This window comes from Camelus bactrianus, chromosome 6 (genome assembly GCF_048773025.1).
Source record: "Camelus bactrianus isolate YW-2024 breed Bactrian camel chromosome 6, ASM4877302v1, whole genome shotgun sequence".
NCBI classification, from domain to species: domain Eukaryota; kingdom Metazoa; phylum Chordata; class Mammalia; order Artiodactyla; family Camelidae; genus Camelus; species Camelus bactrianus.
The window spans coordinates 12,651,002-12,663,326 of NC_133544.1; the positions used below are offsets into that span (position 1 = coordinate 12,651,002).

Below are 12,325 nucleotides of genomic sequence, written 5' to 3' on the forward strand. Positions count from 1 at the left end.
GATGGTTTGTTTCCACTGAGACCAGGACTCAGATGTTAGTGAGCTGAGAGTCTTTCCGTGATGTCAGGAAAGTGGTTCCTTGCTGGTGGGGGTGGGGTGTACCGTATGGGGGATGGAGGGGTGACTTCTCAGGAGGCCACAGCTTCTGACTGACCTTTGCTTCCTGGGATGAGCTCCTCTTCACCTTCCTTGTACAAGCCCAGACCACATCCTGCTTTCTGACCTCAGTACCCAGGAGGGGAGGGAAACGGGCTTGTTACATCAAACTCTGCCTCTCCCTTTGCTGCCGCTGTCGGTTTCTGTCATCAGAAAACTCTCCACAGTTGTTCTGAAGGGGAATGTGTTAACATCTCCATGTATTTTAACCCGAGATGCATCATTCAACAAATATTTATTGAGTAGCTACTTTGCATCCCTGAAATGCCATTCCCTCGTGTTCCCAGCCAAGAATGACTTAGAAGCCTTTAGAATCTTTATTTCTATCTGGGCAGAGCCAAAAAAGCTAAGATGGAACAACACTCAGTGGCTGTTTTGACTCCTTTGGCAGCGTCTTGTGTCAGCAGCATTGTGAACCGATTTTCTCTAGAGGCAGAAAGCTGTTAGATGCCAGAAAAACCTTTCCCTCCCTCTTATTTGACTCCTAGGGAGCTGGTTCATTTGTATCTGAGCTGAAAGTCTGCCAACTCAAAAATTGGTTCAAAGGAATAAGTAAGGGTCTCGTCTCACGGTGGTCTCTCTGCCCTTTACGTGGAGGTCTGTCTGTACAGGTAAAACCCCTATGCAGACCTCAGACATTAAACATCAGGCTTAGACCAAGCCTAAGGAACATCTAAGACTGAGGCATTCAGAACTGTGGCTTTGTTGTTGTTATGAGTTGAAATAAATTATCTGAGCACTTTCAGATAAGTTAGGTGCAGTAAGGGCAGCCTTACTTTTTCTTTCTTTCTTTCTTTCTTTCTTTCTTTCTTTCTTTCTTTCTTTCTTTCTTTCTTTCTTTCTTTTTTTAAAAAAAACCTTGTTTATAAATATATTTGAAATTCCTGTTATAATCATTTAAATAAGTTATTTAAAAAAAAACCCAGCTATATCCTTTACATTAATTTCTGGGATGGCTTCTTTTCTTGGTAAAATGTCACTTAGTATTGACAATTTTTGCTTCATATTTTAAAACTTTTTCCAGAGTAAGCGTCCTCTTCCCATCTCTAGGGCATGTGCACATTTTATGTACTTGGGTGTGCTTGATACTGTGTGGAGTTTGAAATGTTTGACTTTCATGTTTCTGAAGTGTGAAATATGTACCTGGAAGATTTCTAAGTGCCTCTCCCTTTCTCTTCTTCACCTTCCTGTGTCCCACAGTCAAGAAAACAATGCTGCTGCTGATACTGGACGTCACTCTGTTTGGCTTGAGGACATTCAGACTCTGACAGGAGAAACCTTCAGAACAGATAAGAGGCCGGATCCTGCAAACTGGGAGTACAAGTCCCTTTACCGAGGAGATATAGCCAGGTAGCCTTCACGGCGTCCCCACGGGTGCTTCCTGCTGGGCAGTGACCCCCCCCCCCAACGCTCAGCACTGTCTGTCTCTGTCTCTTTGCCTTCCCACCCACAGACTCTGTTGAGTTTCACCCATTGTTAAGTTGTTTAGGTGTAAACAATAGAAGGTGAGTAATCTCACATTTTAAAATAAAAGTTAAACCTTGAGATTAGGATCCAGGTCAGATTAATCCTCTTTAGCCGCTTAGTGCTTGGCGGAATGTGTGGCATAGTAGGTGTTCAATAAATGCTCGTTGAATGAATGAAGCTGAAAATACCTTAAAATGATTGTGATAAACTGTCTGTAAACCATTCGATCTAATCCACATGCCATTTTAATAAGTTACAAAAGCCTTTTATTAATCCACCCCTGATGCATGCCTTTTAAAAATGACATTAAATGGTAATGACTTTTTCAAAATGTTTCCAGCTTATGTCACCAGATAATCATAAAAATAGCTACTTGCTTCAGTAATGAGTCTAAACTTTTCTTCTCTAATCTGTCCATCAACAATATTTGAATCCTCAATAAACTCTGTAGACACTTAGGACTTTGTAAGCCACTCTTGGGAGCATAATGAACAATAGTAGACAATCTCTGTTCCCAAATAGCTTATAGGTAATGAAAACCGAAGAGAGAGAATTGTGCACTATAAGGCCAAGAGGAGGCCTGGATGGCCATTATCATTCTTTATGGGTTAATTCCTTTTTAGAGTAAATTTTGGTTCCCATTACTTTACTGCACCTCCAAATTTTAATCATGTTTTCACTCTCATGACAGTATAACTCACCACATAAGCAATTCCAACTAAAATTTCCCGTATGATGAGTTTATATCAGTTATTTTGTGCTGCATATTTATATTGCCATGTTGTCTACTACATCCTCATGGCAGAGTGGAAATGACTACCCTACCTAAGATGTGTTTGTATATTTTGAATGATTTTAACACTCCCTGAAGTCTTACTTGGTTTTCTGTGCCTCCATGGTACCGCGCCGCAGGTGGAGACATGCCCAGCGCACACTGATGGGGCGCTGTACTGTTTGCTGATGTTAGCCTGGCTGATCCCCACAGCTCTGTGGGGAGGAGGGCACTCTGGTTTTATTGACAAGGGAAAGGAGTCTCAGGTTAAGTGTCTTCTCAAGGTCATGCAACCAGGAAGCAGGAGAGTTGGGATCTAAACCTTTGTTCCTCTGACTCCAAATGTTCTTTCCCTGGCTGTAAACAAAGCTGAGACAGGTTGTGTGGTGGGACATTTTCTAGACTGGGAAACAGAAGACTCTGGTTCTCATTCTGACTTTGCCCTTGGCTGGTAATGTAACCAGGCAAGTCACTTAGCCTTTCTAAGCTTCCGCTTATTTGTCTGTAAATCGGGAATTGTAACTCCTTGCTGTGTCTTACATTCAAATATCAGAGATATTTGATAGGGGATTAGGAATTGGTGTGCAAATATAAAAGGTTATTACTTAGTAATTAGATGAAAAAAGGAAACAATATTAACAAAGAGTGGCTCGTGAGCCTCTGCTAGTGAATGGCCCAGACCTGAGGAAGTGTAGAGACAACTGTATGAATCAAACTGCAGAGAGACTGCTGTAAAGGGCGGGGGGCGTTGTTGTGATTTCCTAACGCTAAGGGAGGGAAGTCTTGCCCGGGTTAATAGCTGTACAGCTGCTAGTGTCCAGGTCGGGGCAGACGCCGATCCCATGGCACTCTGAGCTGGTCAGAGGGTGGTGGGAGTCCTGCGTCAGGTGCTGAATTTTCGTTTTTTAAGAGGGACACTGACCAGCCAAGAGTGTCGGGAGGAAGGTGAGCAGACGCTTGGCTGGTGCTGTCCTGTGAGGACTAGGCGAGGGCTGGGGGGTGTTGGCCTGTATCAGGGCTGTGCTCGTTGTCTTGTGAGCGTTGTTGGACTGTCTTCTGGAAGGTGGGTTGGCAACGTGCATGTAACTTGGGAAGGCAGAACCAGGACCAGTGAGTGGCAGTTTGGCCCAGCATAAAAGCAGGCCTAATAGCGTGAGCATCCCAGCAATGACACGGTGTGCGCTGGAGCGTTGTGGTAAACAGGGCTTAGGTTCTAAAGTTAGTGTGTAACTGAGTCAAAATCACCTTTGGAAAATTCCTTAGGAATAGTACGCTATCTATCAGTGAAGTTCAGCTAGTTTTTTCTCCATGTTTGGAAGAGATTATTGTTCCTTTGGCTGTATACCAGATGAAATAGTTGGCTTAGGTTTAGGAGCCAAGATGTATGAAATAATAATAATAATAATAATTTAAACCTATCTAGCCCTTACTGTATGGCTGAGGAAACTTTTTTGATCATCCCAGCAATTCTGTGGCATAAGGTACTGTTGTTATTCCTCTCTTACAGATGAGGAAACGGAGACACTGTTTTTTAAAACTTGATCACAGTCATCCAGCTAGTAGATGGTGGAGTTGGAATTTGGACCCAGGCAGTCTGACACTGTGGGAAGGCACATGTGAACTGAGTTCACCGAGGGAAGGCAGATTTATGTTGCCCAACCCTGCTCACTCCGGGGCTCAAGACTCACTGTGTGGATTCAGGGCAGAATTGGGTGCTTGATTTAAACATACTCACTTTCCAAACCCTTTCCCTCTTTTCTTTCCGTTACTTTTCCTTTTCTTTTGCAGTGCACACTCATGTATCCACGCCCTGCATTCTACCATTCACATTTCTGTACTTGCCTGATCATGTACTTGTCCATTCAACTATCAACCCGTCTTATTTTTTTGATGCATTTCAGAGTAAATTATAGAAATCAGTACATTGCCCCCTAAATACTTCAGTGTGCATGTCATCAACTAAAGTTTGATTCATCTATTTTTTCTTGTGATTTAAACTTTACGTACAGTGTAATAATACACATCTTTATTGGCTGAGTGTTGACCAGTGCACATGCCTGTATAACCTAGACATCTGTGAAAACAGAGAACATTGCCATGACCCCAGAAAGTTCCCTCCGGTTCCTTTCTACTCAGTCCACACCCCACCTCCCCAGAGAAAATTACGGTTTTAATTTTTTTCCACCATCAATTAGTTGTCTATTTGAGATTTCGTATGAATGGAATCATAGTGCGTGCTGTTTTGTGTCTGGCTTTTGTCTCTTGGTGTAATGTTTTTGAGTTTCATCCATGTTGTGGCATTTCTCAGTAGTTCCTCTTTCCTGCCGGTGGTATTCTGTTGTGTGGCCATACCACCATTTGTTTATCCATTATCCTATTGATGGGCACCTGGACTTTTTCTAGAATTTGGCTGTTATGCATAAAGCTGCAAAGCTCTTTGTGTAGATATGTGTTTTCCTTTTTCTTGCATAAATACTTAGGACTAGAATTGCTGGGTCATAGGGTAGATCTGTGTTTAGTTTTTTAAAGAAACTGCCAGAACTTTTCCCAAAGTGCTTGTACCAGCTTACAGTTCCACCAGCAGCATATGAGAGTCCTGGTTACTCCACAGATTACTCGCCAGTGTATGGTGTTGTCAGTCCCTTTAATTTTAGCTGTCCTGGTGGGTATGTGCTGTATCTCATTGTGGCTTTAATTTGAGTCTCCTTGATGACTGATGATGTTGAGCACTTTTTCATGTGCTTGTTGGCCATTCGTGACGTTTCTGTTGAGATCCGTTGCCCATTTTTAATTGGATTGTTTGTATAACACACAAACAGGAAAGTACACAGTTTTCCTTAGTTTTTGTGCGGATATCAGTAGTCATGTGTTTGTAACTCTGGGGACGCCCACATGATCCATAAAAGCATTTTAGAAACCAGCCTTTTTTCCTGTCGGGTACAAAATAGCCAAACGTAATTTTATTTGACATACATCGTTTCAGGATTAAAAAAAGCATCTTAGACCTATCTGTTATCTTCTTAAGTAGGGACCCAGGACAGCACTGAGGAAAGGGACCGGTCGAGGAGACAGATGACCTAGTGTCACCTGTGGTCTCAGTGCTCTTACTTAGAAATAGTGTAAAAGAGGGGATGATAATTTCTGCCTTGCCTGTCACACGTGATTGTGTTGATCAAATGACATCATGTGTGTGACAGTACTTTACAAAGCTTCAGGAAAATATAAGTTACTAAGATCTGGACGACAGGCAGGATCTTCAGTTTATGAGACATTAACGAAGAGTCGTGTTAGAAGAATAAGCAATCAGGCAGAAAAAGTTAATGCTAATCCTCGTATTTCTCTAAACAGAAGCAAATGGAAGGTAAGGTGAATGTAAATCTGTGTGGTTAACTGGCGTCACAAGAGTTGTCCGCTGAGCCCGCGGGCACTCCTGGTGCACACACTCTCTGAGTAACTTGTTTTCTTTTTCAAATTTAAGATACAAGAGGAAAGGAGACTCCTGCCTTGGCATTAACCCTAAGAAGCAATGTGTATCTTGGGAGGGGACGTCCACAGAAAAGAAGCGTTCACACAAGCGTGTCGAGCGCTATTTCACGAGGAAGAATGTGGGATTAATGAACATTGACGGAGTTGCCGTTAGCGGTAAAACCGAACCTCCGTCATCCGAGCCACTCTCGTTTATCCCAGTGAAGGACTCAGAGGATGTGGTTTCTCCTGTTACAACCTGGCTGAACCCTCTGGGGATTTACGATCAGTCCACCACGCAGTGGTTGCAAGGACAGGGTCCTTCAGAGCAAGAATCCAAGCAGCCAGACCCACAGCCAGACAGAGAGAATGCGCTTCTCAAGGCCAAGGTGGAGGATTTTAACAGGAGGGTTCGGGAGAATCCTCGGGATGTTCAGCTATGGATGGCGTTTGTTGCTTTTCAGGTAGGTTTCACTGTCCCAGTTCTCTTACGTTAGGATGTTGGTCCTCGTTGGGGCAAACTGATGTACTCTGCAGCAATTTTTGAGCTCTGTGCGGAGCCCTGGCACCAGTCCTCCAAAGATGATTAGAATATAGCCCTTGCCCTGAGTTTGCTCGAAGTCCAAGAGGAAGACTGACATGTGAAGGACAAATGCAGTCTGGGGTAATCAGCACTATAAGGTGTCATTTGGGGTAGAGTGGGGGAGTGACGTGCCACTTGCGAGTAAGGAAGGGCTCCCAGGTGACACTTGAACAGAACCGTGAGAGAAGAGGATGCTCACCAGGCAGGTAGAGGCGTTCCTGAGGTGCAAACACAGCACGCCAAACGCACAGAAGTGCAGAAGCGGAGGGGCTACCAGTGAAATTCCTTGGAGCTTTGTGCCCCCTTTCTGAAGTATATGGATTTGTCTTAGTCCCACACTTTTTTTGAACCACTTACAGAATTATCATATTTCGTCCCACTTTTGGCTGTGTTACTGATAAAACTGACTCTTCAGAAAAGGTTTTCTAGACACTGCACGCTAGTTATTGATACATAAATCTAAGTTTAAAATGGCAGCGTGCGCCAGTAAATTAGTTGAAAGGAACATGAGGCCAAGCATGGTCGGGAGTACAGGCAGCCTGGGTTCCCTAGGAGTTCTCATTAGAAGAAGGTGTGATAAATGGTCATCAAGAGAGTCTGAATAACAGTTCATTTTGAGAGGTGAGAAACCCTTTGGGGCTTGCAAGTCACTCTCAATCCTGAGGGTCCCCCAGTTCCATTTGCATTTGTAAATCGGTGTTTTTGTCGTTGAGGACGAGGTCATGAGAAGTCCTGGCCTGTACTCCGTGGAGGAAGGAGAGCAGGAAAAGCAGAAGCGGTCCCTGCGGCTGGTCCTGGAGAAGAAGCTGGCCATTCTGGAGCGGGCCATCGAAAGCAACCAGAGCAGCGTGGACCTGAAGCTCGCCAAGCTGCAGCTCTGCACCGAGTTCTGGGAGCCCCCGACCCTGCTCAAAGAGTGGCAGAAACTGATCTTCCTGCATCCCAACAATACAGGCCTGTGGCAGAAATACCTTCTGTTTTGCCAGAGCCAGTTCAGCACCTTTTCCGTATCAAAAATTCAGAGTCTGTATGGAAAATGCTTGAGTACGCTGTCTGCCGTTAAGGACGGCAGCATCTTATCTCACCCCGAGCTGCCCGGCACCGAGGACGCCATGTTTGGTAAGGAGACGACGGCCAGGTCCACTTAACCAGGGAGGAGCTGTACTTTCTTTTGGCTTTGGTTGAAAATGAAGATTTATTTTTGGTTGAATTTAGGAAAGTCTTAGGAAAGTCTAAATCAATAAAACTGATTTTTTAAAAAAGTACTATGACTTCTTTTGATAACAGGGTCTCCCCCTTCCAGCGTCTTGGTGGTGGGGAGCATTAGAAACAGTAGAGTTAGGGAAGCGTCACTAGACTAGAAGTTCCAACTTTTCGACCTATTAATCAAGTAAACCTAACTGCTGTGGCTGTGAGTGGCTTGTCTGTTGAGATGCCTGTATTCCTCTCACCCAGTCACAGAGTCTCAGTCCTGTAGGACGCTCTGACCAGCTGGGAATCACTGTATAGATATAGGTCATTGATATTGTTATACTGTTAACTTTTTTGGCATGTACGGTTTGTCCAGTAATGAGATATGGGAGACCGCATGTTATGCAGGAACTGGAGCGTATCACTCTTGACTTGAATCCTGGGTTTGCCCTTCATTGGTTCTCGTGTGACCTTGGGTAGGTTCCTCCACCTGTTTGAGCTCTGGTTCCTCCCTCAGCAACAACAGTACGATACCTGCTTTCCAGGATTATTGTGCATGTCGGCTGCAATAATACGTGTTGAGTCCAGCTCAGTGTCTGGCGCATAGCAGACGTTCATTTGATCAAATCCCTGTTACTGAATATTGCTACTAATTCTAAAGATAGAAATATATTGCTCTGGAAATAATAATGGTTTACCTGACGGACTTAGAGCCGTATGTTTGATGTCATTTGTGATATGCTCAGGTGGCTTAATGGTATTTGGTAGATGGGACTATACCACAGTTAAGACCAACTGAAATCTTCAGACATGGAACCCTGATTTGTTACAGCAGACCGAGTACACGATGAAAATCTGCTGGTGAATAATGCCATCTAGTGATCAGCTGAGTACACATCTTTGCTTTCTGCTAAAAAAATCTAATCTGCCATTTTTTTCCCTGGAATTTTTCCGTGTAACAGTGAGCTTTGAGTATTTGATAACCAGTATTCAGACCAACCTCTTGCCTTATTTTATTGTTAATATTTGTACTCTGTGGCGGTTTCATTTAAAAATCAGACTGAATAAACTTGATTGTAGTCCTATTGTGAGCCCTTCTAAATCAGGACATGTATGTCTTCAAAAACATAACAGTCATTGATCTCAGGGAAAAGGTGTTCTGGGTGTTTAACTGCATGTTTGTAGAGGTGACGTTCTCCCCTTTGAGAGGTGTTAACCAGCTTGTCCCCGTCTGCTCTCCCTGCCTTCAGCTCTCTTTCTTCAGCAGTGCCACTTCTTGCGGCAGGCCGGGCACGCGGAGAAGGCGGTCTCTCTGTTCCAGGCCATGGTTGACTTCACCTTCTTCAAACCCGACAGCGTGAAAGATCTGCCTACCAAAGGACAGGTACCATTCTGCCTCCCCGCCCTCCTGTCCCTCCTCTTCTGGTGGTGGGTGTGGATAGTGGGAGGTGGTGGTAGTGTTTTTTAAATATTTATATCCATCCTCCTTTGCACCAGTCCTGTTGAGGATTATTCCTCAGAAATATACTGGCACTGCAAGGGAAATTCCCGAATGAAAGTAGTGAAACGTGGAGAAGAGGAAAGAAGATCCCCCCACTTTCCCAGAGATAAAGACTCACTTATGTTCCTTTTTGCCCTCACTTATGGCCCTCCTCCCCGTTTAAATGCTCACTGTCCCCACCCACCGGGAGACAGTTGTCGTGCCTTCTGAACCACGGGTGCTCTGTCCTTCCTCCGTGCAGTCTAGTCTGGGTCTCGTGCTAACCTTCCCCAGTTAACCTTCCCACTACCTAAAATCTTTGCCGGAGTTGCAAATGACCTTACACCTTGGTGCTTTGTCAACACTGATTCTAACTGGGGAGGGGTTAATTGTTTAGATGATGAGTGAACATTGCCAGTATTTGTGATATGTAGCAATTAAAAAAAAACCTCACTGTAGAGCTGTCCATAAGAAAAACTTTCTTTTTCCTTTTTCCACTCAAGAAAACTGTTTCCTACTTGGCACAGAGGGTTTGGCGGGAGATGGATAGGATATCTGAATTTACAGTGAACTTTCAAAGGTCTTTCACAAGAGGCTAAGGTCTCCATCTTGTGGAGTTTTTATGAATTGCCTGTAAAGACTACTTTTATCATTATTTTTAACGTTTTTTTCCTAGACAAAATATTGGTTAGTATTGGTATAACTGGTTGTTAGTACAATAAGGCAGATAATACAGTTATCGTAAGACACGCTTTGCTATTTTAAGAACACGCTGTGCTACCGAAGTGATTCTTAGCCTCTGCAGAGTGTTGGGTGTGTGGCTGGAGGTCAGGATCTGAATCGCCCTCATCCCCACCCCTTTGCCGACACTTGCCATCTGTGATGACAGTAGGTGCTGATGAGGGACTGAAGGGAGTCTGGACCCACATACTTGAGGCTGTAAATATTCTGGAGGACGTGACCACGTCTCAGCACAACATGTGTTCCTAACACCTGGCACCGTGCCCAGCACACAGTGGGGACTCAGTGCTTGTTGGCACAGAGCTGAACATGGTAGGCATCCTGCAAATAAGAGGTCTGTAGTTTCAGAGCACTTACATGACAACTTTGAAATTTTAGTTTAGTGACATTCCACATCTTTATAACAGAGACATTGGTAGCATAAACATAGTAAATAGGCAGAGTCTTTCTCTTGAGTGTGCTTTCTTCCATCCCTTTGATAAGAGCAAACCCTGTAATGAGGGAGGGTAGCCTTGCGTTTCCCCTCCCTGGGTGGCTGCTGTGTGCACTCGGAGTCCGGGTCTCTGCCCTCTTCCTGGGGTGCGTGGCTCTGGCCGGGCAGTCCTGCGGCTCCTGGCCCACTCTGAGCCCTTTGGAAGCCTGCTCGTCCTCTTCAAAAGGTTTCCTACACAAGCTTTCATTGAGCAGGTTACTGGCTCAGTCTTAAAGTCCTGATTGTCAGGTGATGATGTGATTGCTCTGCTGTGGGTTGCAGTGTTCACATTCCGTCCCACGCGGAACTGCTGCCCTTGGTCCGCTTCCGCACACTGCGGACTGATGGCCAGATGAAGGAGGGACGGGCCAGGCTGTCACATGTGGACCTTTTTATTCACTGGGTGCCTACCATGTTCAGCGCTGAGCCAGCAAGCATTTACTGAGTCTGCGCTCTGTGGGGGCCCTGTGCCAGGTGTTGGGAACACACCGTAACTGAGATGTGGTCAGGCCCTCGAGCTCACAGTCTGTCCTGTGGAAACTTCGCTAATATAATACTGTAAATCAACTAAACTTCAACTAAAAAAAAGACTTTGAATCCCCTTCCCCTCAAAAGTTCTTAGCGGCAACTTGACTTCGGTTACTAGTTAGGGGGCCCCATGGCATTCCGGGAACTGGCAGTGCCACTGTCCTGGTTAGACTGGCCTGCCAGCGTCAGAGCTGGGAAACCAGCCTTCTCCTCCCCGGCTGCAGGTCCCTCTCGGGCTTGGCCAGGCTTTTTGTAACCTAAGCTCAGAGGTGTCATCCCATCTCCTTGTGCCATGTTCTGTTTGTTGGGAGAAGTCACTTAGGTCCAGCCCATGCTCAAGGGTGTGAATACCACAAGGCCGGGGCAGGGTCACGGGAGGCTAGCCTGGTGGCTGCCTGTCACACTGGATAATTGTTTTTTCTGTTTTGACGTGTGTATCAGGTATCTCCTCCCAAGACTAACAACGAGCAAGATTTCAGGAATCGTAAGCCCCTGTTACGCCAGTCAGCATTTATTTTGCCCAGTGACTCAGCAGTCGTGGACAAGGTGGCCTAACCTCCATGTTTTAAATCTGGACAGGTGGAATTCTTTGAGCCCTTTTGGGACAGTGGAGAGCCGCGGGCTGGGGAGAAGGGCGCTCGAGGCTGGAGAGCGTGGATGCACCAGCAGGAGCGGGGCGGCTGGGTGGTCGTCAGCCCAGGTAAGGCACCTCTCAGTTGAGTTGCGATGCCTTTTCCTCCTAGAATTTGTTTTTACCTATTCAGGGATTATTTGTTTATACGTATAAGCTATTTATCAGTAGCTTAAGAACGTTATACAAACATCAAAATGTCAAAAATACATGAAGTAAATGAGCTAGGGGAATAGACTGTTTCTTCCCTTAGCATCTGTAAATTGACCCCCCCACCCCCAGTTCCTTTAGTACATATACTGTGAGGGTTTGCGTTTCTTCCCAGAGGAAGTAATTTTTTTTTTGTATATGTATGTGTGTGTGTATATATATATACATACATACACAAACATAGATTTATATTTATTGAAGTATAGCTAGTTTACAGTGTGTCAATTTCTGGTGTACAGCACAATGCTTCAGTCATACATGAACATACATATATTCATTTTCTTTTTTTTTTAACATTTTTTATTGATTTATAATCATTTTACAATGTGTCAAATTCCAGTGTTCAGCACAATTTTTCAGTCATTCATGGACATATACACACTCATTGTCACATTTTTTTCTCTGTGAGTTATCATAACATTTTGTGTATATTTCCCTGTGCTATACAGTGTAATCTTGTTTATCTATTCTACAATTTTGAAATTCCAGGCTATCCCTTCCACCCTCCACCCCCCGGTAACCACAAGTCTGTATTCTCTGTCTGTGAGTCTATTTCTGTCCTGTATTTACACTTTGTTTTTGTTTGTTTGTTTTTGTTTTTGTTTTTTAGATTCCACATATGAGCGATC

At 44.5% G+C, this 12,325-nt stretch overlaps 1 protein-coding gene across 1 annotated transcript in view; it reads left to right on the plus strand.

Moving 5' to 3' along the window:
• NRDE2 (NRDE-2, necessary for RNA interference, domain containing) overlaps positions 1 to 12,325 on the plus strand; it is a 57,171-nt gene that overhangs the window by 13,516 nt on the left and 31,330 nt on the right. The window contains exons 4-8 of the mRNA XM_010968684.3: positions 1,357 to 1,506; positions 5,874 to 6,324; positions 7,157 to 7,562; positions 8,885 to 9,018; positions 11,435 to 11,555. Of these exons, the coding sequence (XP_010966986.2) occupies positions 1,357 to 1,506; positions 5,874 to 6,324; positions 7,157 to 7,562; positions 8,885 to 9,018; positions 11,435 to 11,555 (1,262 nt within the window). The remainder of the gene's footprint in view (positions 1 to 1,356; positions 1,507 to 5,873; positions 6,325 to 7,156; positions 7,563 to 8,884; positions 9,019 to 11,434; positions 11,556 to 12,325) is intronic.